A 27,771-nucleotide genomic window follows, 5' to 3' on the forward strand; every position below is an offset into this window, starting at 1 on the left:
GGAGGGGAGTCAAAATACTAAACCTTCATGCCGAAAACCGGGCACATGTACATACCTGGTTCAAACCAGATCAAACCTCACCGGGATTTCGTTGCAAGAGAAGTAGGTCAACAATAAGTAACTGTGCAGTTCATGTATAAGAAATATAAGCCAACTTTTAATTACATTCTGTTAAATTAATACATTATCCTAATATATTATGAACGATACATAATAAACAAAGGAAGGAAGCAGAATGGCAAACGCTGCGGTCATATTCGCCACAATAAACTCAAATGAATGCAGTCTTCAGTAATATTTTTGTCTTCAAATTACTTGAAGGTGTCTCGAGAATTGAAAAAATACTATACATCGCCAATGAAGTTATTACATTGTTGTAATGTAGTATATTTTATATTTATATATAATATATTATATATAGATATTTATATGATTCACGACTCCTCTCTAACGACGGTGTTAACTTGCCTGTTGTATGAGAGTCAGTTACTCGGCCGCTGCGACCTTCTTTGCTGGAGGCTGTTGCTTATCTCGATTTGGGCTGTTTCTCCTTTTGCGTCCACCTCTGTATCCGCCTCGGCCTGAAAATGATAAATACGTAACGCATTATTGAGCTGTATCCCAGTAATCGAGTAAGGTAAAGAGCCTCACTTCAAATAGTAGTTTCCATCAGTGCGTTTAGAAAATTTCAACTCAGCGAGATCCTGAAGATCTCTCAGTATTAGCATGGCTAGTCATCATTTAAACTACTTGAATTTCGATAGTACGTAATCAATTACAATACTGCCTGAAGGGTGACTTGATTTTTCTCAATTGAAATAGGTTAGTAACTGAAATTTATTGGCGAAATACATGATTGATTCACGTTGTGTATAAACATCCAAGGCTCTAAATTTTCTAGAAAACGAAGAATGATAATGTGCTCACCACCTCTTCGGCCGCCACGTTTTCCTTTGTGGTCATATTTCTGTCGGAGATTTGCCATCTCCTCTTTGGCTTTTGCTAAGTATTTGTCCTCTTCTTCGCCTTCCAAAATCCTGCAAGTTACTTCTTTGCCGCTGATTAGAAGCTATAAAGTACAGAGCAATATTCCAGTTAATATATTTCGAATTATAAACTTCGGATACGTCAGAAAAACTGATAAACGCTATTTGTGTGACATTTATATTTCATATCGTTACGGTATCTGCTGTGCTGAAAGTAGCGCAGTGTATACCACGGGTTGTCGAGCTGAAACTCATCTGCATTTTTGAGCGTTCAAAAAAGATATACCGCTCACCTTCCCATTTTCCATCTTTTCGAAAACTGGGAGTGCTGCTTCATCACCCTGGAGTCGAGCCCAGCCCTCCACGTCACCTTTTTTGAAGTCTATGAATGCAACTCTCCCTTCTAAGGCTCCTAGACGTTCCTTGATATCTTCTCGAGTGGTTTCTTCAGAAAGGCCAGACAAATGGATCACAGACCCCTTGGGCAATCCCTTCTCAACTTTTTCTTTCTCTCCATCCTCTGTGTCTTCTTCCCCTTCGGCCTCATCAGCTTCCTAAGACATAATTACAGTATGAAATGTAGAATATTATTCATGGAATCATAATTTCAATTATTCAAGGAGATTAGATAGATTAATTGATTGAAGAAAAATACAAACTTTGTCTCCTTTTTTGCCAGTCTTCTCTGCCTTTTTCAGTCTTCTTTCTTCCTTTTCTTTAGTTTTCTCTATATAGTAGTCTGATCTATACAAAAAAAAGAAGTAACATTATCCACAAATACTACATCCCTACAATAAGATAGATCAGGCGATATGGCTCATGAACGGAGGAAAAATGATTTCCATGTCCTTACGACTAAACACGATTGCATTATACAATTAGTAGTAAGACATCCAATCATATAGAATTGAGAAAAAAAAGAAAGAAACAAAATATACTTACGACCATTTTCTTATCAGTTCAGTATCGTCGTATTTGAGGGACTCCTTCTCCATAAAACTCGTCGCAAGTTCGAGTGTTTTGAATTGAACGAAAATAGAACCTTTGAACTGGAGTTTTTTCTCCTTGTCTTGGTACTTGCGCATCTATAATAATAACAGTATGACAAAACAAGCAGATGAGAAATCAAAGATTCTAGTGTTCGGCAAGTTTAAATTTCAGAATAGATTAATATCCTTGCTGTTTACCGATTTCTAGAGCAAAAAATGATGTTTTCTACGATCGAATCGATACAAACTGATTGGATTAATTGGACCTCAAGGAAGCTAAAAAAGACATCAAGAGCATCGGAGAGCCAACGATTGAGGAATTTTTCGAATGTCGCTCTTGATCTGCTGCTCACAGCAACTCTAAACTCTGCATAATCAATTTCCATCGCAAAATTACAACTGTATAGTGCGTTAACTGATTAATTCTAGCATTATTCAAAATTGTCAAAATTTCGGTAAACAGAATTAAAAGGGGTTTCTTCATTCTACTGATAATTGGAACCGAAAATTTTGCATTACAGAATCGAATCGTGGGATCCTTCCTAGACAAATCCAAACCTCACGAATGCAAAAGACATCAACAACATTGATTACTCTTACTTGATAGCACTTGGATTTAAGGCGTCATGCCCTGGTCTATGCAATGGATTCTTTAGGTGGTTGGAGTACAATGCATCATAACCTACTTAAGGGTATTTATGAGAATCCATTCCATATTTTTGCAAAACATTCGATTAAACTTTGTAGTATTGCTAGCGTTTAGATGTTAAGAAGGACGCTCGGGTCAGCTAAGACCAATACGTTATTGCAAGACTTGACAATTTAATAACTTGGAGACTGTAACCCCAGAGCCCATCTTCCAGCGAGATAAATAGATGAAAAATCTGTATATTTATTTAACCCTGGCCCATTCATGGCATATTCTGTCACAATATCATCATCATTCGACAGCAAATTTTGATAAAGCATTATCTTAATTGTCATATATTTACTATTAGATCGGTCATGTAACGCAATGCTCAACACACGTTAATAAAAATAATTGGAATCGTAAGAAAATGATGTCTGAGACCAACACTGGTATTATACCAATCATATTAGCTATTGAATATTCTATGTAAAATTCCTAGTGTATGTCTAATACATGAAATATTGAGTGTGGATTATAAATTTTGACTGCAACTAATCTGCGTTTATCAATAGTTTCAGATATTTCATTGACTTGCAATAGAACAGGTAATATTTCGTTACTTCGGTACTTACCACAATGTTTTCCACAGGTCCATAAGGCTGGAAAAATACTTTGAGTTTCTCAATATTTGTGTTGTTCAGAGGAAAGCCTTTGGCATACACAGTTCGCTCCTCTTGAGCTTTTCGGTAGGCTTCATCAAAAACTGGTAGAGGATGAGTAGGAGAGCGTCGAAGCTTCTTCTTATCTTCGGAAACTTCCATTAGTTCACTGCTAGCTAACGCCTTGATAATAGTTTCAAGATCAGTGGTCATCGATGCTAGCATCTTGAACTTTAGCAGAACTGACATTGGAATCCAACCCTCATCTAGTTTGGACTGTTCTATCAAGAATTTGTCCCGCTGCATGTTCACGTCGCCGAAGTAGAACTGTAAATTATTCACATTCAAGGATGGTTCATAATTCAATTACAAAAATTCATACTCTAAGACAAGCCTTCATCCATCAGCACTTGTAACGATGACAATTGAAATGAGATTTGGTTAGTGAAGAATAGGGATGGTTAGGTGAGACTGAAGCCGAGGGCGGTTAATGTGGCTTCGTAAAGGACAAATTCGACGTTTTACTGTTGCGAGAATAAAAGTTATGGCCTTACCTCAATCTGGTTTCGGACTTTAGCCAAAAGTTCTGGGTTGGGTTCATCGCCAGTTTTCTGCTCGCCGGTCGGAGTATCCTTAGCCGGGTTATCTTTAACCTCACTTACGGTAGCGTTGGTCTGCTCTTGGGCCTTCGCCACGGCGTTACCGTTCTCCATTTTCTGCGTGATTCAATAATACGTATTTCTTTGTATTGAACTATTTTTCGAAGTGGCTTATACAAGCAGCCGTGAGTTTTAGTTAAATATCACTTCGCTTATTTTCAATGACCAGTTACAAACACGTGCACCGAGAACCTAGTAAATGCTTCGAACGCGAAAACGGAAATGAGAATTAGCGGTACGCTGACGCCAGAAACAACTGTTGGTAAGCGTCGGCCACGAAGTAACACTAGAGAAACCGAACTCAGCCGAAGCCGAGTTCAAAAGTTGGCTCATTATACGTACTGCACGAAAAAGGCCAAGTCCGCAGAACGGAATAGCTACATGCTCGCGCATGCGCTGTTCGCAGTATAGCCGTGTCCTTTTCTTTCTCACTGAGAGTGCGAGCGAGGGTGGTCCATGCAAAATGCCAAACTATCCGAAAGGAAAGCGAGGCAATATAGCCCGAAAATGTGCTTTTCGAGGAAGAAGGTCTGCTGTACGCGCCTGGCATCGCTGATTAATCGGTAAGTCACTACAATCACTAGTTTTCACATGTTGAAACTTTAAACGCGTTTATCTCGAAACAACATTTTCAAAAACTACTCGTGTTGTAGCTCCAAAAGTTATCGACCGATTTCGATGAAGTTTTGGGTGATCACACTCAGCAATATTATCGGAAGGATGTGCCTAAAGTTCGAAAGGTAGCGCGTGAATAAATACCTTTTTAGGGGTCAAGTATGTCGAAAGAAAGGTCGAAAATTCGACCCTTAGAACAAAAGGGCTCCCTAATTTTCAATTTTGAACTTTGTCATCATTTTCTAGGTACATCCTTCCCCTTGATATGTCAATAAAAGAATAACACTTGTTAAATCTTTTTCAGATCAACAGCAAAAGAATGACCACGGTAGCACTTTTCGATGTCACGGAAAACAGGCGTCCCAAGACCCTGAATAACGCCGCCATTTTGTGTATGATCGCAACAAAAATAATTGTTTCTCACCTTTGATGCTTCAATAAAATTATGTTAAAATTTGAAAATTATTAGATAATTTTTTCCCCTCTATTGAAATTATCGAAGAATACCTATTTTTCACGCTCCCTAAGGGATTTCTCCCCATAATGGAGTAGGATCAGGAGTAGAATCAGGAGTAGAAGGAAGAGTGGGAGTGGGATCAGGAGTAGTAGAAGTAGGAGTAGGATCACGAGTAAAGAAAAGCACGTGCTGAAAAATGTCGAAAACACAGGTTCTCGTTTTTTGGCTGTAACTTTTGTTGCGTTCATCGCAGCGTATTGGGACTGCGCCCAATCGATTTCTCTCGCAAAATTCCGTCGGATTAGTGCCAGAAAGATTTTATTCCGGCACTTTTCGAAATCACCAAGATTTTTGCCGAAAATGCAAAGGGGTTAGCCTTGCTTTTTTTTTTAATTTTTTTCATTTTTGGGGCCGAAAATTTTTGGTCTCAGATTCGATTTAAATGACCTTTTCCTGACTGATTGGACCCCCAGGAACTCAGAAATCGCAGCGAAAAGAGCGTGGGATCAACAGCAGAGTAATTGCGAAGGAAAAAGCACCTGCCGAAAAATGTCGAAAACACAGGTTCTCGTTTTTTGGCTGTAACTTTTGATGCGTTCATCGCAGCGTATTGGGACTGCGCCCAATCGATTTCTCTCGCAAAATTCCGTCGGAATAGTGCCAGAAAGATTTGATTCCGGCACTTTTCAAAATCACCAAGATTTTTGCCAAAAATGCAAAGGGGTTAGCCTTGCTTTTTTTTCATTTTTGGAGCCGAAAATTTTTGGTCTCAGATTCGATTTAAATGACCTTTTCCTGACTAATTGGACCCCCAGGAACTCAGAAAACGCAGCGAAAAGAGCGTGGGATCAACAGGAGAGTAATTGCGAAGGAAAAAGCACCTGCCGAAAAATGTCGAAAACGCAGGTTCTCGTTTTTTGGCTGTAACTTTTGATGCGTTCATCGCAGCGTATTGGGACTGCGCCCAATCGATTTCTCTCGCAAAATTACGTCGGAATAGTGCTAGAAAGAATTTATTCCAGCACTTTTCAAAATCGCCAAGATTTTCGCCAAAAATGCATAGGGGTTAGCCTTGCTTTTTTTTCATTTTTGGAGCCGAAAATTTTTGGTCTCAGATTCGATTTAAATGACCTTTTCCTGACTAATTGGACCCCCAGGAACTCAGAAAACGCAGCGAAAAGAGCGTGGGATCAACAGGAGAGTAATTGCGAAGGAAAAAGCACCTGCCGAAAAATGTCGAAAACACAGGTTCTCGTTTTTTGGCTGTAACTTTTGATGCGTTCATCGCAGCGTATTGGGATTGCGCCCAATCGATTTCTCTCGCAAAATTACGTCGGAATAGTGCCAGAAAGAATTTATTCCGGCACTTTTCAATATCGCCAAGATTTTTGCCAAAAATGCAAAGGTTAGCTTTGCTTTTTTTTCATTTTTGGAGCCGAAAATTTTTGGTCTCAGATTCGATTTAAATGACGTTTTCCTGACTAATTGGACCCCCAGGAACTCAGAAAACGCAGCGAAAAGAGCGTGGGATCAACAGGAAAGTAATTGCGAAGGAAAAAACACCTGCCGAAAAATGTCGAAAACACAGGTTCTCGTTTTTTGGCTGTAACTTTTGATGGCTTCATCGCAGCGTATTGATACTGCGCCCAATCGATTTCTCTCGCAAAATTACGTCGGAATAGTGCCGGAAAGAATTTATTCCGGCACTTTTCAAAATCGCCAAGATTTTTGCCAAAAATGCAAAGGGGTTAGCCTTGCTTTTTTATCATTTTTGGAGCCGAAAATTTTTGGTCTCAGATTCGATTTAAATGACCTTTTCCTGACTAATTGGACCCCCAGGAACTCAGAAATCGCAGCGAAAAGAGCGTGGGATCAACAGCAGAGTAATTGCGAAGGAAAAAGCACCTGCCGAAAAATGTCGAAAACACAGGTCCTCGTTTTTTGGCTGTAACTTTTGATGCGTTCATCGCAGCGTATTGGGACTGCGCCCAATCGATTTCTCTCGCAAAACTACGTCGGAATAGTGCTAGAAAGAATTTATTACAGCACTTTTCAAAATCGCCAAGATTTTCGCCAAAAATGCAAAGGGGTTAGCCTTGCTTTTTTTTCATTTTTGGAGCCGAAAATTTTTGGTCTCAGATTCGATTTAAATGACCTTTTCCTGACTAATTGGACCCCCAGGAACTCAGAAATCGCAGCGAAAAGAGCGTGGGATCAACAGCAGAGTAATTGCGAAGGAAAAAGCACCTGCCGAAAAATGTCGAAAACACAGGTTCTCGTTTTTTGGCTGTAACTTTTGATGCGTTCATCGCAGCGTATTGGGACTGCGCCCAATCGATTTCTCTCGCAAAATTCCGTCGGAATAGTGCCAGAACGATTTGATTCCGGCACTTTTCAAAATCACCAAGATTTTTGCCAAAAATGCAAAGGGGTTAGCCTTGCTTTTTTATCATTTTTGGAGCCGAAAATTTTTGGTCTCAGATTCGATTTAAATGACCTTTTCCTGACTAATTGGACCCCCAGGTACTCAGAAAACGCAGCGAAAAGAGCGTGGGATCAACAGGAGAGTAATTGCGAAGGAAAAAGCACCTGCCGAAAAATGTCGAAGACGCAGGTTCTCGTTTTTTGGCTGTAACTTTTGATGCGTTCATCGCAGCGTATTGGGACTGCGCCCAATCGATTTCTCTCGCAAAACTACGTCGGAATAGTGCTAGAAAGAATTTATTCCAGCACTTTTCAAAATCGCCAGGATTTTCGCCAAAAATGCAAAGGGGTTAGCCTTGCTTTTTTTTCATTTTTGGAGCCGAAAATTTTTGGTCTCAGATTCGATTTAAGTAACCTTTTCCTGACTAATTGGACCCTCAGGAACTCAGAAAACGCGGCGAAAAGAGCGTGAAATCAACAAGAGAGTAATTGCGAAGGAAAAAGCACCTGCCGAAAAATGTCGAAAACGCAGGTTCTCGTTTTTTGGCTGTAACTTTTGATGCGTTTATCGCAGCGTATTGGGACTGCGCCCAATCGATTTCTCTCGCAAAATTCCGTCGGAATAGTGCCAGAAAGATTTGATTCCGGCACTTTTCAAAATCACCAAGATTTTTGCCAAAAATGCAAAGGGGTTAGCCTTGCTTTTTTTTCATTTTTGGAGCCGAAAATTTTTGGTCTCAGATTCGATTTAAATTACCTTTTCCTGACTAATTGGACCCCCAGGAACTCAGAAATCGCAGCGAAAAGAGCGTGGGATCAACAGCAGAGTAATTGCGAAGGAAAAAGCACCTGCTGAAAAATGTCAAAAACACAGGTTCTCGTTTTTTGGCTGTAACTTTTGATGCGTTCATCGCAGCGTATTGGGACTGCGCCCAATCGATTTCTCTCGCAAAATTCCGTCGGAATAGTGCCAGAAAGATTTGATTCCGGCACTTTTCAAAATCACCAAGATTTTTGCCAAAAATGCAAAGGGGTTAGCCTTGCTTTTTTTTCATTTTTGGAGCCGAAAATTTTTGGTCTCAGATTCGATTTAAATGACCTTTTCCTGACTAATTGGACCCCCAGGAACTCAGAAATCGCAGCGAAAAGAGCGTGGGATCAACAGCAGAGTAATTGCGAAGGAAAAAGCACCTGCCGAAGAATGTCGAAAACACAGGTCCTCGTTTTTTGGCTGTAACTTTTGATGCGTTCATCGCTGCGTATTGGGACTGCGCCCAATCGATTTCTCTCGCAAAACTACGTCGGAATAGTGCTAGAAAGAATTTATTACAGCACTTTTCAAAATCGCCAAGATTTTCGCCAAAAATGCAAAGGGGTTAGCCTTGCTTTTTTATCATTTTTGGAGCCGAAAATTTTTGGTCTCAGATTCGATTTAAATGACCTTTTCCTGACTAATTGGACCCCCAGGAACTCAGAAATCGCAGCGAAAAGAGCGTGGGATCAACAGCAGAGTAATTGCGAAGGAAAAAGCACCTGCCGAAAAATGTCGAAAACACAGGTCCTCGTTTTTTGGCTGTAACTTTTGATGCGTTCATCGCAGCGTATTGGGACTGCGCCCAATCGATTTCTCTCGCAAAATTCCGTCGGAATAGTGCCAGAACGATTTGATTCCGGCACTTTTCAAAATCACCAAGATTTTTGCCAAAAATGCAAAGGGGTTAGCCTTGCTTTTTTATCATTTTTGGAGCCGAAAATTTTTGGTCTCAGATTCGATTTAAATGACCTTTTCCTGACTAATTGGACCCCCAGGTACTCAGAAAACGCAGCGAAAAGAGCGTGGGATCAACAGGAGAGTAATTGCGAAGGAAAAAGCACCTGCCGAAAAATGTCGAAGACGCAGGTTCTCGTTTTTTGGCTGTAACTTTTGATGCGTTCATCGCAGCGTATTGGGACTGCGCCCAATCGATTTCTCTCGCAAAACTACGTCGGAATAGTGCTAGAAAGAATTTATTCCAGCACTTTTCAAAATCGCCAGGATTTTCGCCAAAAATGCAAAGGGGTTAGCCTTGCTTTTTTTTCATTTTTGGAGCCGAAAATTTTTGGTCTCAGATTCGATTTAAGTAACCTTTTCCTGACTAATTGGACCCTCAGGAACTCAGAAAACGCGGCGAAAAGAGCGTGAAATCAACAAGAGAGTAATTGCGAAGGAAAAAGCACCTGCCGAAAAATGTCGAAAACACAGGTTCTCGTTTTTTGGCTGTAACTTTTGATGCGTTCATCGCAGCGTATTGGGACTGCGCCCAATCGATTTCTCTCGCAAAATTCCGTCGGAATAGTGCCAGAACGATTTGATTCCGGCACTTTTCAAAATCACCAAGATTTTTGCCAAAAATGCAAAGGGGTTAGCCTTGCTTTTTTATCATTTTTGGAGCCGAAAATTTTTGGTCTCAGATTCGATTTAAATGACCTTTTCCTGACTAATTGGACCCCCAGGTACTCAGAAAACGCAGCGAAAAGAGCGTGGGATCAACAGGAGAGTAATTGCGAAGGAAAAAGCACCTGCCGAAAAATGTCGAAGACGCAGGTTCTCGTTTTTTGGCTGTAACTTTTGATGCGTTCATCGCAGCGTATTGGGACTGCGCCCAATCGATTTCTCTCGCAAAACTACGTCGGAATAGTGCTAGAAAGAATTTATTCCAGCACTTTTCAAAATCGCCAGGATTTTCGCCAAAAATGCAAAGGGGTTAGCCTTGCTTTTTTTTCATTTTTGGAGCCGAAAATTTTTGGTCTCAGATTCGATTTAAGTAACCTTTTCCTGACTAATTGGACCCTCAGGAACTCAGAAAACGCGGCGAAAAGAGCGTGAAATCAACAAGAGAGTAATTGCGAAGGAAAAAGCACCTGCCGAAAAATGTCGAAAACGCAGGTTCTCGTTTTTTGGCTGTAACTTTTGATGCGTTCATCGCAGCGTATTGGGACTGCGCCCAATCGATTTCTCTCGCAAAATTACGTAGGAATAGTGCTAGAAAGAATTTATTCCAGCACTTTTCAAAATCGCCAAGATTTTCGCCAAAAATGCAAAGGGGTTAGCCTTGCTTTTTTTTCATTTTTGGAGCCGAAAATTTTTGGTCTAAGATTCGATTTAAATGACCTTTTCCTGACTAATTGGACCCCCAGGAACTCAGAAAACGCAGCGAAAAGAGCGTGGGATCAACAGGAGAGTAATTGCGAAGGAAAAAGCACCTGCCGAAAAATGTCGAAAACACAGGTTCTCGTTTTTTGGCTGTAACTTTTGATGCGTTTATCGCAGCGTATTGGGACTGCGCCCAATCGATTTCTCTCGCAAAATTCCGTCGGAATAGTGCCAGAAAGATTTGATTCCGGCACTTTTCAAAATCACCAAGATTTTTGCCAAAAATGCAAAGGGGTTAGCCTTGCTTTTTTTTCATTTTTGGAGCCGAAAATTTTTGGTCTCAGATTCGATTTAAATTACCTTTTCCTGACTAATTGGACCCCCAGGAACTCAGAAATCGCAGCGAAAAGAGCGTGGGATCAACAGCAGAGTAATTGCGAAGGAAAAAGCACCTGCCGAAAAATGTCGAAAACACAGGTTCTCGTTTTTTGGCTGTAACTTTTGATGCGTTCATCGCAGCGTATTGGGACTGCGCCCAATCGATTTCTCTCGCAAAATTCCGTCGGAATAGTGCCAGAAAGATTTGATTCCGGCACTTTTCAAAATCACCAAGATTTTTGCCAAAAATGCAAAGGGGTTAGCCTTGCTTTTTTTTCATTTTTGGAGCCGAAAATTTTTGGTCTCAGATTCGATTTAAATGACCTTTTCCTGACTAATTGGACCCCCAGGAACTCAGAAATCGCAGCGAAAAGAGCGTGGGATCAACAGCAGAGTAATTGCGAAGGAAAAAGCACCTGCCGAAGAATGTCGAAAACACAGGTCCTCGTTTTTTGGCTGTAACTTTTGATGCGTTCATCGCTGCGTATTGGGACTGCGCCCAATCGATTTCTCTCGCAAAACTACGTCGGAATAGTGCTAGAAAGAATTTATTACAGCACTTTTCAAAATCGCCAAGATTTTCGCCAAAAATGCAAAGGGGTTAGCCTTGCTTTTTTTTCATTTTTGGAGCCGAAAATTTTTGGTCTCAGATTCGATTCAAATGACCTTTTCCTGACTAATTGGACCCCCAGGAACTCAGAAATCGCAGCGAAAAGAGCGTGGGATCAACAGCAGAGTAATTGCGAAGGAAAAAGCACCTGCCGAAAAATGTCGAAAACACAGGTTCTCGTTTTTTGGCTGTAACTTTTGATGCGTTCATCGCAGCGTATTGGGACTGCGCCCAATCGATTTCTCTCGCAAAATTCCGTCGGAATAGTGCCAGAACGATTTGATTCCGGCACTTTTCAAAATCACCAAGATTTTTGCCAAAAATGCAAAGGGGTTAGCCTTGCTTTTTTATCATTTTTGGAGCCGAAAATTTTTGGTCTCAGATTCGATTTAAATGACCTTTTCCTGACTAATTGGACCCCCAGGTACTCAGAAAACGCAGCGAAAAGAGCGTGGGATCAACAGGAGAGTAATTGCGAAGGAAAAAGCACCTGCCGAAAAATGTCGAAGACGCAGGTTCTCGTTTTTTGGCTGTAACTTTTGATGCGTTCATCGCAGCGTATTGGGACTGCGCCCAATCGATTTCTCTCGCAAAACTACGTCGGAATAGTGCTAGAAAGAATTTATTCCAGCACTTTTCAAAATCGCCAAGATTTTCGCCAAAAATGCAAAGGGGTTAGCCTTGCTTTTTTTTCATTTCTGGAGCCGAAAATTTTTGGTCTCAGATTCGATTTAAGTAACCTTTTCCTGACTAATTGGACCCTCAGGAACTCAGAAAACGCGGCGAAAAGAGCGTGAAATCAACAAGAGAGTAATTGCGAAGGAAAAAGCACCTGCCGAAAAATGTCGAAAACGCAGGTTCTCGTTTTTTGGCTGTAACTTTTGATGCGTTCATCGCAGCGTATTGGGACTGCGCCCAATCGATTTCTCTCGCAAAATTACGTCGGAATAGTGCTAGAAAGAATTTATTCCAGCACTTTTCAAAATCGCCAAGATTTTCGCCAAAAATGCAAAGGGGTTAGCCTTGCTTTTTTTTCATTTTTGGAGCCGAAAATTTTTGGTCTAAGATTCGATTTAAATGACCTTTTCCTGACTAATTGGACCCCCAGGAACTCAGAAAACGCAGCGAAAAGAGCGTGGGATCAACAGGAGAGTAATTGCGAAGGAAAAAGCACCTGCCGAAAAATGTCGAAAACACAGGTCCTCGTTTTTTGGCTGTAACTTTTGATGCGTTCATCGCAGCGTATTGGGACTGCGCCCAATCGATTTCTCTCGCAAAATTCCGTCGGAATAGTGCCAGAAAGATTTGATTCCGGCACTTTTCAAAATCGCCAAGATTTTCGCCAAAAATGCAAAGGGGTTAGCCTTGCTTTTTTTTCATTTTTGGAGCCGAAAATTTTTGGTCTCAGATTCGATTTAAATGACCTTTTCCTGACTAATTGGACCCCCAGGAACTCAGAAAACGCAGTGAAAAGAGCGTGGGATCAACAGGAGAGTAATTGCGAAGGAAAAAGCACCTGCCGAAAAATGTCGAAAACACAGGTCCTCGTTTTTTGGCTGTAACTTTTGATGCGTTCATCGCAGCGTATTGGGACTGCGCCCAATCGATTTCTCTCGCAAAACTACGTCGGAATAGTGCTAGAAAGAATTTATTCCAGCACTTTTCAAAATCGCCAGGATTTTCGCCAAAAATGCAAAGGGGTTAGCCTTGCTTTTTTTTCATTTTTGGAGCCGAAAATTTTTGGTCTCAGATTCGATTTAAGTAACCTTTTCCTGACTAATTGGACCCTCAGGAACTCAGAAAACGCAGCGAAAAGAGCGTGGAATCAACAGGAGAGTAATTGCGAAGGAAAAAGCACCTGCCGAAAAATGTCGAAAACGCAGGTTCTCGTTTTTTGGCAGTAACTTTTGATGCGTTCATCGCAGCGTATTGGGACTGCGCCCAATCGATTTCTCTCGCAAAACTACGTCGGAATAGTGCCAGAAAGAATTTATTCCAACACTTTTCAAAATCGCCAAGATTTTCGCCAAAAATGCAAAGGGGTTAGCCTTGCTTTTTTTTCATTTCTGGAGCCGAAAATTTTTGGTCTCAGATTCTATCTAAGGGGAGAAATCCCTTTGGAAGCGTGAAAAATAGGTATTGTTCGATAATTTTAATAGAGGGGAAAAAATTATCCAATAATTTTCAAATTTCAACATAATTTTATTGAAGCATCAAAGGTGAGAAACATTATTTTTGTTGCGATCATACACAAAATGGCGGCGTTATTAAGGGTCTTGGGACGCCTGTTTTCCGTGACATCGAAAAGTGCTACCGTGGTCACTCTTTTGCTGTTGATCTGAAAAAGATTTAACAAGTGTTATTCGTTTATTGACATATTAAGGGGAAGGATGTACCTAAAAAATGATGACAAAGTTCAAAATTGAAAATTAGGGAGCCCTTTCATTCTAAGGGTCGAATTTCCGACCTTTTTGTCGACATACTTGACCCCTAAAAAGGTATTTATTCACGCGCTACCTTTCGAACTTTAGGCACATCCTTCCGATAATATTACTGAGTGTGATCTCCCAAAACTTCATCGAAATCGGTCGATAACTTTTGGAGCTACAACACGAGTAGTTTTTGAAAATGTTGTTTCGAGATAATCGCGTTTAAAGTTTCAACATGTGGAAACTAGTGATCGTAGTGACTTACCGATTAATCAGCGATGTCAGGCGCGTACAGCAGACCTTCTTCTTCCTCGAAAAGCACATTTTCGGGCTATATTGTCTCGCGTTCCTTTCGGATAGTTTGGCATTTTACTTTGGTAAACTCGGTCCTTCGTGACAAAATTTCAAACGAAACTGAATCTGTTTTTCGGGCAACGTTTCGTTCCGTATACCTACCGTTTCACGCTATATGGATATATCTATAATGTCCCCTTTATAAAATTTCTCGAAACATCCGCCTGGTCAAAAAAAAAGGTAGATAAGAACAAGAGATACTCACAGTGCACAAATCCTCGTCATTCTCGTCCTCCTCCTCGTCCACCTTGATCACCCGCAACCACCGCCAACGACCTCCATCGACCACTGCTAACCACTTCGGGTTATACCTCGAATACTAATAAATATTCTTAGGATTAGAACACATCAAAAATATTGTGTATGGATTAATAGAATTCTTCATTGACACATTCTACCAAGATCATTTATTAGCGCAGTGATAGCTACTGAATTTGTGCTTGCGCGAAAAATGAATTGAAATAATTTATTGTAAACGTGACAAGTTTGAAAAATTGTAGATAAAATATAATTACCATTGTCATTAAATATTGTAAAAATGTTATACTTACCGTGCGCAAATCCTCATCCTTTTCGTCCACCTTGTTCTCCTCGTCTTCCTTGTCCTCCTCCTCCTGGTCCTCCACCTCGTCCACCTCGATCACCAGCAACCACCCCTAATCACCTCTGACCACCTCCAAGGACCAACTCCAACCATCTCGGGTTATACCTCGAATACTGATAAGTATTTTAAGTATGAGAACACATCAAAAATGTTGTGTAAGGATTAACATAATTCTTTTATTGACAGATTTGATCAAGGAGATTATGAGAAAATTATAAAAAATTATAAAAATTTTATTAGCGCGTTGATAGCTGCTGGATTTGAGCTTGCGCGAAAAATCCTCCTCGTCCACCTTGTCCTCTCCTTGAAGTCGACTTTCACCAGGTAGTGGACCTTGAGCGCAGAAACTACGGAGCGCATGTCCCTGAAGTTGAGTTTCGCCATGTAGCGAACCTGGAGCGTAGAAACTATGGAGCGGTTGTCCCTGAAGTCGAGTTTCACCAGGTAGCGGATTCGGAGCGCAGGAACAACGGAGCGCTTTTCCTAGAAGTCAAGTTTCACCAGGTAGTGGACCATGAGCGCAGAAACTACGGAGTGCTTGTTCAAACGTCACCAAGTGAAGAATCTGGACAGTCAGAACTACGGAGCACTTGTCCTGGAAGTCGAGTTTCACCAGGTACCGGACCTGGAGCGCAGAAACTACGCAGCGCTTGGTCAAAAGTCACTAGTTCAAGAACCTGGACAGCTAGAACTTCGGAACGATTTTCCTGGATGTCAAAATCCACTAGGTGGTGGACCTGGATAGCCAGAACTACGGAAAATTAGCCCCGAAGGTTAAAAGTCACCAGGTCAAGTACCAGAACAGCCAGAACTACGGAGCACTTGTCCTGGAAGTCGAGTTTCACCAGGTAGCGGACCTGGAGCATAAAAATTACGGAGCGCTTGTTCTAGAACTCGAGTCGCACCAGAAAGCGGACCCGGAGTACAGGAAAGACGGAGGTAGAGAACCCGGTACTCTAAATATGCGGAGCGCGATTCTCATACGTCCACTGTACTGCGCGGTTGTTTCCAGACTGATGAATTTGGCTAGTTGATTTTCGTCTATATAGATCGATCACGTCGGGAGAAAAAAAATTTGGGTGACGTCACTTTCTGAACATCCGAACATCCAAACTTTGGTTTCGAACTGTAGTACTATGGATGATGTATGATGTAGAATGTATGATGATGTATGATGTATGATGTATGATGTATGATGATGATATGATGTATAATGATTTTAGTATTTGCATTTCAGACAAGAAATACGCGCTTCATCTCTCCTGCCGATTCCAGACTCAAGCGGCCAGGCCCTTCGATGGTCAGCCGTTGACTGAAGATATATTCTGTGAGCCAATAACGCTGCCGTTCTGCGACAATTGGATGTTCAAAATTTTTGCTCGTACCTTTCAAATGTGTGTTAAAATACACTCGAAGTTTCCAGAAGCATCGTTCTATCTCTCCCTATCAAAAAAAGAAATCGCCGGCAATCACCTTTTTAGGTCTTTGAATCAGAACACTGCGTTAAATACTGTATTATATACGGAGCATCTCTTTCATCTCGATCAAAATTAGCGCATCCCTGATGTATTACAGTTACTCTGAATTTTTCTCCTTACGAACACTTTTCGAAAAACAATTCTGCTTCTCTGCGCAATGTAGATACTTCACTTGCGAGTAGCTAAAACAGCATTTCGATTCTAAGGCTACGAAAATTCTAGATCGAAAGAGTAAATGAAAGGTTGTTGGAATAATTACGCATAGTAATGTTATAGAACACAAGGCGGAGCGGGGGGACGAAGAGGACGAAAGTGGTCGGAGATGGTCGGAGGTGGTAGGCGCTGGTAGAAGGTGGTAGGGGGTAGGCTAAGCTGGTAAGAGGTGTTAGGGGGTAGTCGGAGGTGTTCGGAAATGGTAGGAGATGGTAGGAGGTGGTAGGAGGTGGTAAGGGGTGGTACGAGGTGGTGAACGGTAGCAAGGGGTGGTAGGAGGTGGACGGAGATGGTCGAAGGTGTTTGGCGGTGGTAGGAGGTGGCAGGAGGTGTTTGGAGGTGGTTGAAGGGGGTAGGAAGTGATCGGTGGCGGTTGAGGAGGACGAGGACGACGAAAAGGACAGGGTCAAGGTAGACGAGGAGGACGAAGGTGGTCGGAGGTGGGAGGAAGTGGTCGACGGTGGTTGGAGGTGCTTGGAGGTTGTTGCGGTAGTTGGCGGCGGACGCGGTTACGCGTCTTCTGACGGGGATGATCGAGCTGATCGACATTTCCAAGTCGCAATCGTCAAGTAGTCTTACATACTAACTTTGTACCGACTCAATCTCAAGTTTCCATACCGACACTACTTTCGTTGCTACGCATGTCGCGGCGGTGCGAACCCGTTAGGTAGAGTCGATAGAGCAAAACCCTCTTACGCTCCCAGGCCCACCTGGGCTCACTTACCCGTCGAAACTGGTCACAAAAATTTACCCAGGGGTAAATTCATCGCATCACATCACATCATACATCTGTCTTTATATTCTTCAGTCAACGACTGCGTATAGCGAGGTTATGACGCATGATTGTCAATCACGCAAGGAAAACATAAAACATCCATGCGGTCGCATATTATTATTATTCTTGCAAGAAACAGAGGATCAAGAGACGCAGGAGTGTCTTGACGTCAAGTTATTACAATATCATAAAGATTCTACAAGTCTCGTAACTCGTTCTAACTTTAAACTCATAACATATTCTCACTTCCCTAAAATTTAAAATTGTTACGTCGTTAAGTGCGAGTCTTTCACTCGCACTCTCTGGATACGTTCCACACGAGATAGGTGGGTCAGAGTAGGCTTTCACCAAACGCGTGTGCGTTCCACCTATAACTATCGCCTACACGCTCGCGGTCTTTTTATGTTAGTGGAACGAGAATTTTAGCGGTCGCGTTCGAGGGCCTTGCGAGCGTAAAGTGGAACGTACCCTCTGTGAGATAGCAAAGGACACGGCTATACTGCGTACAACGCATGCGCGAGCATGTAGCTTTTTCGTTCTGCGGACTTGGCCTTTTACATGCGGTAAATTGAGCCAAACTTTGCCTGCGGAGTTTGGTCTCCTAGTATTTATTTCGTGGTTTTTGGTTACGGAAAGCGTCAGTGGGCTAGCAGACTTTATACATTTTCAGTCAACGCTATCGACGCTACAGGCCTAAAATTCACCATCCATAGGATTCTAAAGATGCCAGTAGACGTCGCTGTGTGCAAATGCGAATAAACCGGATGTTGCGCATTGTCTTGCGCATTATCCGCCCTGTCGTCGATCCATTTTAGCACCGTCCTTTCCGGTTCGCTCTATCGAGTGACTGCGTCTTATTTAGTTTTAGCTGTATACAAATCTTTCTCCATCTTCCACAATGAGGATCTACAAAGATATTTTCACCGGTAATTATATTTCCCTAAACTTATCCTGTTTTTTACAATACGAATTTTCTAAATTTGTAATTCTATACCGGAATTATGAAACGTTCATTATCAACTAAATTTCAAAGTGACATTTCGATAAGCCTCCTTTGTCACATACCAATCTCGGTTAGCTCTAGTAATCCAACCATACGTTCTTATGCTAAAATCATACAAATCACTCAATTATTTCATATTAGTTTGTTTCAAGATTATGGAGAAGATATTTTACACATCTAGATTTCACTTTCTTCCAAGGTAACCTATGAATACATATGTTTCATCGTTTATTTTACGCATTCCAGGTGATGAGATGTTCTCAGATACCTATAAAATAAAACTGGTCGATGACGTCCTCTACGAAGTGTATGGTAGAGTAAGTATATTACCTTCCCAATTACCTCGATTCTTTGACATGTTATTGACGTCCTTAAACGTCGCATCTAACATTCACGCCACATTTCAGCTCGTCACACGCAAGGCTGGATCAATCGAAATAGCAGGATTCAACCCGTCAGCTGAAGAAGCTGACGAAGGTACGGATGAAGCTGTTGAATCAGGAGTTGATGTAGTACTGAATCATCGTCTTCAAGAAACTTTTGCCTTCCATGACAAAAAATCCTACACTCTGTACCTCAAGGATTACATGAAGAAGTAAGTGTTGACATATTTTTTTACAGTCAATGCTCGAAACCATGTTTATTCATTCTTTACTTGTCACGTTAATTCAATTGACTAAATCTTTGCACTTCTCTTAATTTCAGACTAGTTGCCAAACTGGAAGAGAAGGCACCAGATCAGGTTGAAATTTTTAAGACCAACATGAACAAAGTGATGAAAGATATTCTCTCAAGATTCAAGGAGCTACAATTTTTCACTGGCGAATCAATGGATATTGATGGAATTGTTGGTCTAATGGAATACCGTGATATCGACGGTGACTCAGTGCCGGTACTGATGTTCTTTAAGCACGGCCTAGATGAAGAGAAATTCTAAATAATTCTTAGATATGAAACAAATTGTGGAAAAAAATTTTGTAAGTTTATACCATATTTCATAAAAATTTGATCAGCTATATGCAACAGCTGGTCTTATACATGGAAATTCTCGGTCAACATATGTTATCTGTTAACCGATGCACAAACATGTTATATAAAATTGGTGACTGAATTCCCGTTACAATATTTTTAATTATTGTAGCGTCTACGTAAATCAAACAGAATTTGTCAACGATGTGGTTGCACTCTCGTTTCTGAACTGGTTCAAATATTTTTAGTTTAATTCTACATATCTTCTATTTTTATGTGTTACAGATAAGCTGAAGCTAAGACTGCCCACATGGCGACGCCGCTGTGAAATTAAGTTACAAATAACCCTTCCAATTTCCTGTATCAATTGCAGTTTTATTTATCAAAAAGAAACCTAAACAATATTAAACACTATTTGATTGTCTTTCTAAACTGTACATACTCAGATTACTCAGATAAATATTTATCACTTGTCGCATTCAGCTCTTACTTTAAAGACATGACCTCCAATTTGTGAGACTAAACATGATTGTTAGTCTATTTATTTTTTGATTACCACTTCTCTTAACAGATTTAATTTATACACTTGTATTTATTACGGAATGGAAGATGGGGAAAGAAGACGGTAGCACAACACTTCGATCAATAATGCATTGTGAATTATTTACAGCTGTTACATCAATATTAATTATTTTTGTTTCTGAAATAAATTCGATACACCTATGCCTGACGAAATAAACTATTGACGTTTTCATAATCTGGTATTTTGTTCCTTTAAATACCTCAACATCAATTTCAACTTGTATGTATATATTTTTTTCCATTATCAAAAATTAAAATTAGATGTTTTGATTTCATGGATTATAAATTACACCATAAGCGGTAATGATTAAAACAAGCCAGCAATATTTTGCTCGAAGTGACAATACTTTTCCATCGTCATGGTATGACGCAAAAAAAAAATAATAAAAATTAGAGGTAGATGAGGTATGTATTTAATTTTTCAGATATACACATAGATATTGATTTAATAAAACTGAAAGTTTCGTAAAAATATTATATTTAGACAAAATTGGAATAGACAGTCGTACTATATCTTCGCGTTACCGTCACAAATTCGACTGAGAATTGTTACAAATCACCATCATCATATTTTTTATAAAGTACACATGAAAATATTAATTTAGTTTACTATATAATAATATGTACAATTATTCTGTGTTAACTGGTCTTCTCCATATCTTTCTCTAGTCTTTCATCAATAATATATTACTCTTCCTCTTTACAAAACAGTGATTACTCTGATAATGATTAAATGACATTCTAAAACCTGACACATGTGCTTCTTTCCTATTACTGAAAATATTTTGACGTTTACAAAAGCGTTTATATCTAGGTATATTTTTATACATATATGTATATATATATTACTATACATCATATAAATATATTATGTATAGTATAACACATATAATGTCACATCTATGTGTCTATTATAATCATATGTATACGTAAGTGAATTTACCTATCCTAAAACAATTTTTTTTTCCAATTATGCATAGAATATCGCATAAAGTTATAACTAATTTTTATATACTACAGATGAGAATTCTTACACGTCTAATAGAAAATAAAAATAAAATCGCTAGGTGAGAAAGAGGATCAAGTCTAGACAGCTGATTTTGATCTGTCGCAAAAGAAATCAGTAAATATTAATCCGTGTTGAAATTGAATTTCGAGGTAATCAATTTCTTTAGATGATTATCACTTCATCGTTTTTACAGAATTAAAAATTTAAAAAATAGCGTCGTATCAAAGAGATAAAATATTCAGCTATTTGTAAGGTAAATTCTAGTGGAATCGACCGCTGTAACTTTGGGGATCATATAAGTTGCGTAGTGCAATTGGCTCCAGTGAAAAACTGGAATGTTCATTCTGTAGAGCCAACCAACCTGTTTCATTATACAAAACTTATCGTTAATGAAGAAGATGTCTAAGAGAAGATTGGCCGCACACGGTTGTAATCAATAAATTTAATTTTCAATTATTAAGCTACATGCGCGTTCTTGAGCCAAGAAGAACGTTTTTTGGGTGTCGATGCCAAATGAATCAAAGAATTATGGATTGACGCTTCGTTCTTAATCGGGGAGGGGGAGAGGCACCCCTCAAAACTAAAACATTTTATTTATAAGAACAATGTTGCAAGAGAACTATGTCATGGTATTATACGAGTGTAGGAATTATAAAACTGACAAAGAAAAAAAAAAAAGAAAGGAAATGTAGCAATCACGTGATTTATACTCAAATGCATAGAAAACGGCATCAGTGCCGAAAAATTATACATACATCCGTGGACCGCTGACTCGAGCATGGAGAAGTATAATACACAAACACAGAAAAGTGATTCGGAGACATCGCAAGTCAAGATGAAAGCCGAGTCATTATCTGGGGAAATAACAGGTTGTAAATTCATCATGTTAGAATCTATCATGATCAGAGGTTGATTAAGGAAAAAATCCCCTTTCCTCGATAGGGCCAAATGTCAATTCATAATTCTTTCATTCATTTGACCGTAGACACCAAAAAAGCGTCCTTCATACTTTTCACACGGTCGAGAAAAATCCCTGTCAAAGTTCTTGAGCTAACATTACAAAACGTTTAATTTATACAACTTTGTATGCATAATGTGTTACAGACGATCCTAATAATATATTAGACTATTTTAAAGATATAGTGCATGGTATATATTATATACATACATCAGTAACAGTAATGTGTAAGTATTGTTTTATACGACATTTAGATTGAGGAAAGTTAGTACTCTGGCACTTATATAATTTACTAGCTTAGCTCTCATGAAGGTACAGTAAGTTAGTAGGAGAATCACTACTTTTTAATAAGCGGTCATGATAAATCTTGCTCAAACTGCAAGAGGAATTTTCATTGATAAAAGTTTTTGTACTGGTCTAGTTTCGTCTCTGAAAGTAATTGTCTTGCAATTTTTCTGCCATAATTAAGATCCTAATGACTTATAATAATTTAACACTGTTCAATCAATAAGTGACAAGATAGAATCAATAATAAACGACAAGAATTAACTGACCATTGGAACAATAATGTTGAAACAGAATCTAGACCTTGCTCATCTGAGCCTGCTTCATCCATGTTCGCAATTGTTGAAGATCGTCTTCTCTGCGATAGATAAAAATATCTACTTTTTGTTAACTCCTAGTAAATACATCCATTGTAGTTAATCTTTGCTTTTGTGATCTGCTTTCCCTGAAAATGTAATTGTATTTGTATTTCTATCCTTTTTTAACATAGTTGAGTTAACAGGGTTCGTACGCTTTTTGGAACTCGAAATTCCCTGACTTTTCCAGGTGTTCCAGCCTGAAAATATGATTTTTTTCAGTAACCTTCCAAGAAATATGCCGCTGATTAATGACAATTTTTTTGCATATTAATACTAATACCTTCAATATTATCTTATAATTAATTCACTGTCCGACTACTAATTTACAAACAACTGCCAGCGATTTTCAGTAAGAAAAAAACGAGAGGAGGTTAGATATCAAGTAATGTACGTATAAGAACGAGTTTATTTCTTCAAGAAACTTAAAATTCCAGTCTTATTTTCGAAATTCCCTGGCTTTTCCCTGCTGCAAGAAACTCCCTGAGTTTTCTCGGTTTTCCAGGTTTTCCCTGTGCGTACGAACCCTGGTTAATGACACATGAGCTCATAACAGCTCAAGAATGATTGCTCATGAAGAAAAATATAATTAATATTTCTGATCACTCACGCATGTATTGTTATTTCTCTAGTCGGTGTTGTTCGAGTTTTTTGATTACCAAAGCTAAGGTGAGCCGGCAATACCTCGGATTAGCAAGATTCTACTTGTAATACATTTTTTAGAATAGAACAAACCTTTGACTTTTCATCTTTTCAACGAAAACATTATCTTTCGAAGCGTAAATTATCTGGTGAAATATTGCAATACTCCTACTTGTGTTTTATTTTTAAGACATAATGCGCGCTAAGCTGAGAAAACGTTAAATACAATTTGAGCATCGTATTATTCCATTTATCTAAATTATATTATGAAACGACATATGGCAAAAAACGTATACTAGTAATAGACCAAAGACGACGGTGTTGAACAATAACTGATCGTTCATAGTCTAAAGTCTACTAATATTTCATTTTACGTTGACATTTGTAACCAAAAATTATGTATAATATTATCATCAGCTTTTGTATCATTTATATCAGGGATTGATTAGTGATTTTTTAAATGTAATGTTATATTTCCTTATTACAATTATAACATCGTATATATCGCGCAATATAATGCACAATTGAATATTACTTGTAATATTAAATATTTGTAGCTTAATAAAATCTAATCTACTGACCGGCTACTGAGGTTTTCGTATTGTATGTGTTCATTAAAAGATGAGTTACAATTTAGAAATATAGATATTTTTGTTTTATAGTAACATTTATATATTTATTATTTATTTATATTGAAAATCTATGCACAGGTAACAACACTCGCACCCCACAATTCTGTTAAATGTTCGAAACAATTTCTTACCAACGGTTACATTTCTATCGAATTGTGAAACAAACGTACTATTTACGAAATAATAATAACTTATTTATACAGATTATAAATAATTTTCTTCATATATTTACGCATATGTAATTAGGGGAATTGTTCACATTTTTACACAATAGCATAGTATACAAAACCTAACGTTATGAAAAGTCATCACACTAACTTCCTGCAAAATTGACAAAATACATCAAGAATATCTAGGCATTCCATACTTTTTTATGCTTTTTAGTTCCGGTGTTATTTGGCCTATAATTCATTAACGTCAACAAACAAGTTCGCTAATAAGCAATACATTTTATCATAACATTTTATCCACTTTTCAAATTCGTTTCTGAATCCCCATTTTAAATTTCGTACTTTCCGATAAGCTGAATAAAATGTATTATAAACTTGCAGTTGCTTGGAATAATTTCAACTCTAATGCAGTAAAAAAAAAAAAAAAAAAAAAAAAAATTAAAATTAGGAAATAAAAGTTTCCAATTTGATAATAATCATCATGCGAGGACAACAGTAAATACTCTCTTCAATTTCTCTACTTCTTCCTCTTCAAGCCCATAACAATAACCAACAGCTCTAACAATCGTAAGCAATCACACGCAAATAGAAATATTTTTAATAATACAATAATAGTAATTTCTATAATTTAAGAATCTATTCATATCGTAATAGGTATGATCATCCACCTATGATTGATAAAATAATTAATACTAGAAGATGCGAAATTATCGACCATACGATAGCAAAGAATCCTTTTAAAGACACATGAGGAATTAATTCGCTGCTATGTGAACATGTTGATTATTTGGCTTCGCAGTAAGATGACGCAACATTTTTGATCATAGTTGTGTTCAATTTTTCGCATTTATTTTCCTACAAAGAATAATATTTAAATAGTTGAGGGTCTTGAATCCGGCAAGAATATTGATGCCTCCATTCTTTGAAAAATATAACAAAAATGTAAATTGCCCGATTTTCACCTCATTTACTTTGATTATCAGCATTCTCTTCTATCGATTAATTTAACACGAATAATCGTAATCGAAATTTATCTATGCTTGATTCTGATTTCAAATGATCTACAACAGGAAAATATCAATTCAATGCATTATCTTTAGATCAGATTCAAAGCACAACTTGTCAACCAGTAAACTGAATCGGTGATTCACCGAGTACCTAACAAATTCAATTTTATCCACGGTATCATTAATGAAACTATATACATATGCATATAAGTATAATATATTTAGCTTTAACGTTGTAGAGTTTCCATATTATGCGTGGTAGTTGTAAAAATTTAGATCACACGTAATAAGTCGGTGTGAAGAAAATATCTCCGCAACGACCTGTCTTTTTGATAACTAGTCAGACATTCCTATAGAGTCGGAAATAACATTTTTACGTTATTTAAATATTTTTAATAACTGACAGACTGTAACTCCGTCATCAGTTTTGAAAAAACCCTAATGGATAAAAAATACAACAATTGCGATTGTGAATTTTTTACCGTCAACTGAACTGATGTTCGAATTTATTATTTTGAAGATTTCATTTAATTTTCCGAGAATTATGCTACAGATCTTCTTTCTCTATCTATTTATCTATATTGTGTATACAGTATAATCGAACCTTAAAATATCTTATATTATAACACAATACAATGTAATGTGACATACATGCATATGATGCATAAAACATAATCGAAAAAAGAAACAGTTAAATGAATGAATTATCAAATTCTTTTAGCTTGTTCTAATATACAAATAATAATAATAATAAGAAGAAGAAGAATAATAAATTACTGTGATCAAATATCTGCATATTTTGTTGAACCCAAGATTTTTTGGGTTAATATTATTGTTGGATTGTATTTTTATTTACCAAAACAATGATTATGTATAAAAATCATTATTGACGCTACCTTTCGATCGTAGACGAACAAAAGCAGAAATAATATAGTAATTAAAGATTAATTAAAAATTGTGAAAATAACAACTATCTTAGGAACATTATTTCATAACATATGTCTACAGGCATACCTATAATGTAGGAGCCTACGTTCATTCAACCATAGTTCAACAAAAATACAATCCATTATGTTGACATATTATTAGTAAAAATAACAAAATTTCATCTTTTCTGTTGTTACAATTAAGTTTTGCCGGGTGTCCTGACTAACGAATGTGTAAATTGTAAGCCGTAGTTGAAGAATTTCAATAAATAATTGCTAGAGACACTTACTCTTGAGATATGTTTCAGAATAAATATATCAATGACGACATAGTATCGTGATATTTTCGCGATTATGACCATCTCACATGTAAGTCTCTGAATTAATTTTTTCCGAAAATTTTAGTTGACCGATATCCTTTTCTACGTAACTAAGTCTCATTGCAGTCAGATAGCTGATATTCAGAAAATCTTACACTGTGTTCAAATATTTCAGTGTTCCGTCTGACCTGTGCACATATCGTACCATTGAAATTTCGACAGACAATGGAAACGATGCGAGTTTACGGAAAAAAATTATTAATTAATAATCTGCGTACCTTTCTAAATAAAGCGTTCATTAAAGATCGAGTTGAAGTTATATCTCAATACAGCCCATTAGAAATACATCAATTGCAATAGCTAAGAATTTTTGACATTGAATACTTAACTGCTAAATTTCAGAATAGAATAGCACCGTATTTGTATCACGTTTATCTCAATTTTGTCATCACCGAATTTTCTACCTACGCTATGTCTCAACTACCCAATTATTTATATCATACACATTTATCGAGTACACAGATATATGATTATAATTATTATTAGTATTATTATTATTACACGCAATTATAAATTAGAAAAAAATTATGCGCCAATTTACAAAGAACAACGCGTGCCTTGACTTTTTTTCACCTACGGTTTACAACTTACACTTTATTATTTTACCCTGACGCATTTGACGCATAAGCCCCCGAATTTGAAAGTATTAACGATAAAACTGGATATGGGAATGAAAATAATTATAAATAAAAAATCAAAATAAAAAAGAAGAAAAAAAAAACAAACATAATAGGTGGTAATGCGAATACTTCGCTTCTGAAATGGGATTGAAAAAGAATACGTCAGAAGTCACATGTCGGCGTGCCCCAAAATGCGACACACCTCCTGCTCCTAAGGATCTGATGGAGACTCTAACATTTCCATGAGAAACGTATCGATCGGCACGTCTCCTATTAATCTAAAAAAAAACAGATGCTCCAGGCATTTTAAGCTGATAGAACGTAGCGAAGGTAGTCTTAAAAGGAGCTTAGCGAACCGACCAGGTTCGTCAGGTCTAGATGTGCGGGTGTATTCCTCCAACGATGCATAAACCTTTTCCCTGAGTAGCTCGACCTCTTGCCTGGATTTCAAACCACGAGCATCCGGATTGTAAAGAATGATCGATCGCAAACAGCCAAGCTCTGTTTTGTCCACTTTCATTTCCCGCATTTTAGCAACTAGCTCTGTAAGCACTCGTTCAAATATTGTACCAACTCCTGCTTGACGGGCGGAATCACCGTGAACAGTTAATCCTGTTGCAAGAACAATCCCATCCTTGACTTCGATTGACCGGTGAGAAAATGCTGCTATCAGTAGCTCGTTCCATCCAGCTCTGAGAAGAAGTACTTGATCCTCAAGCGGTAGCGAGGTAAACTGAGGAATATGCTTAGCCCACTCAACTAACTGAAACAACTGTTTGTTCGTCGCGTTGCAAATATTAGTTACGGCGTTCTGAAAATGTGAAGACAATGTTTTTAT

General features: G+C 38.3%; 3 protein-coding genes and 1 non-coding gene across 8 annotated transcripts in view; 1 reads left to right on the forward strand and 3 right to left on the reverse strand.

Annotated features, from left to right (window-relative positions):
* Positions 1-135: 135 nt before the first annotated feature.
* On the reverse strand, positions 136-4,245 carry LOC124298235 (la protein homolog). The gene is made up of 7 exons (XM_046749976.1): positions 3,820-4,245; positions 3,239-3,592; positions 1,929-2,071; positions 1,646-1,730; positions 1,280-1,540; positions 928-1,069; positions 136-581 (listed from the first exon to the last, which is right to left on the reverse strand). Exons 1-7 carry the CDS (start codon positions 3,976-3,978, stop codon positions 487-489), a joined length of 1,239 nt encoding a protein of 412 aa, XP_046605932.1. The 5' UTR covers positions 3,979-4,245; the 3' UTR covers positions 136-486.
* On the reverse strand, positions 665-746 carry LOC124299419 (small nucleolar RNA U6-53/MBII-28). The gene has a single exon (XR_006907008.1). It is a non-coding gene; the product is annotated as a small nucleolar RNA U6-53/MBII-28 (small nucleolar RNA).
* Positions 4,246-18,164: 13,919 nt separating the features above from the next.
* Positions 18,165-20,123, forward strand: LOC124298862 (translationally-controlled tumor protein homolog). Its single transcript, XM_046751416.1, has 5 exons — positions 18,165-18,320; positions 18,644-18,714; positions 18,805-18,992; positions 19,103-19,374; positions 19,652-20,123. The coding sequence occupies exons 1-4, from the start codon at positions 18,293-18,295 to the stop codon at positions 19,332-19,334; spliced, it is 519 nt and encodes a 172-aa protein (XP_046607372.1). The 5' UTR covers positions 18,165-18,292; the 3' UTR covers positions 19,335-19,374; positions 19,652-20,123.
* Positions 19,224-27,771, reverse strand: part of LOC124298854 (retinoic acid receptor RXR) — a 55,196-nt gene continuing 46,648 nt past the window's right edge. For 4 of the 5 annotated variants that reach the window (XM_046751405.1, XM_046751400.1, XM_046751403.1 and 1 more), the window contains one exon: positions 19,224-27,744. In XM_046751405.1, coding sequence (XP_046607361.1) covers positions 27,145-27,744 — 600 coding nt within the window. In that variant the 3' untranslated portion in view covers positions 19,224-27,144. The remainder of the gene's footprint in view (positions 27,745-27,771) is intronic. The other variant, XM_046751404.1, reaches the window with a different exon arrangement.

Source organism: Neodiprion virginianus, chromosome 2 (genome assembly GCF_021901495.1).
Source record: "Neodiprion virginianus isolate iyNeoVirg1 chromosome 2, iyNeoVirg1.1, whole genome shotgun sequence".
In the NCBI taxonomy this organism is placed as follows: domain Eukaryota; kingdom Metazoa; phylum Arthropoda; class Insecta; order Hymenoptera; family Diprionidae; genus Neodiprion; species Neodiprion virginianus.

Excerpts from the sequence above, each read along its gene's own strand:
- LOC124298862 (XM_046751416.1), top strand. The coding sequence starts at position 18,293 with ATGAGGATCTACAAAGATATTTTCACCG. Across the intron at positions 18,321-18,643 it reads CTACAAAGATATTTTCACCG|GTGATGAGATGTTCTCAGAT; the intron begins GTAATTATATTT and ends TACGCATTCCAG. Across the intron at positions 18,715-18,804 it reads TCTACGAAGTGTATGGTAGA|CTCGTCACACGCAAGGCTGG; the intron begins GTAAGTATATTA and ends GCCACATTTCAG.
- LOC124298235 (XM_046749976.1), bottom strand. The coding sequence starts at position 3,978 with ATGGAGAACGGTAACGCCGTGGCGAAGGCCCAAGAGCAGACCAACGCT. Across the intron at positions 1,731-1,928 it reads GAACTGATAAGAAAATGGTC|ATCAGACTACTATATAGAGA; the intron begins GTAAGTATATTT and ends TTTTTTGTATAG. Across the intron at positions 1,070-1,279 it reads AAAAGATGGAAAATGGGAAG|CTTCTAATCAGCGGCAAAGA; the intron begins GTGAGCGGTATA and ends TGTACTTTATAG.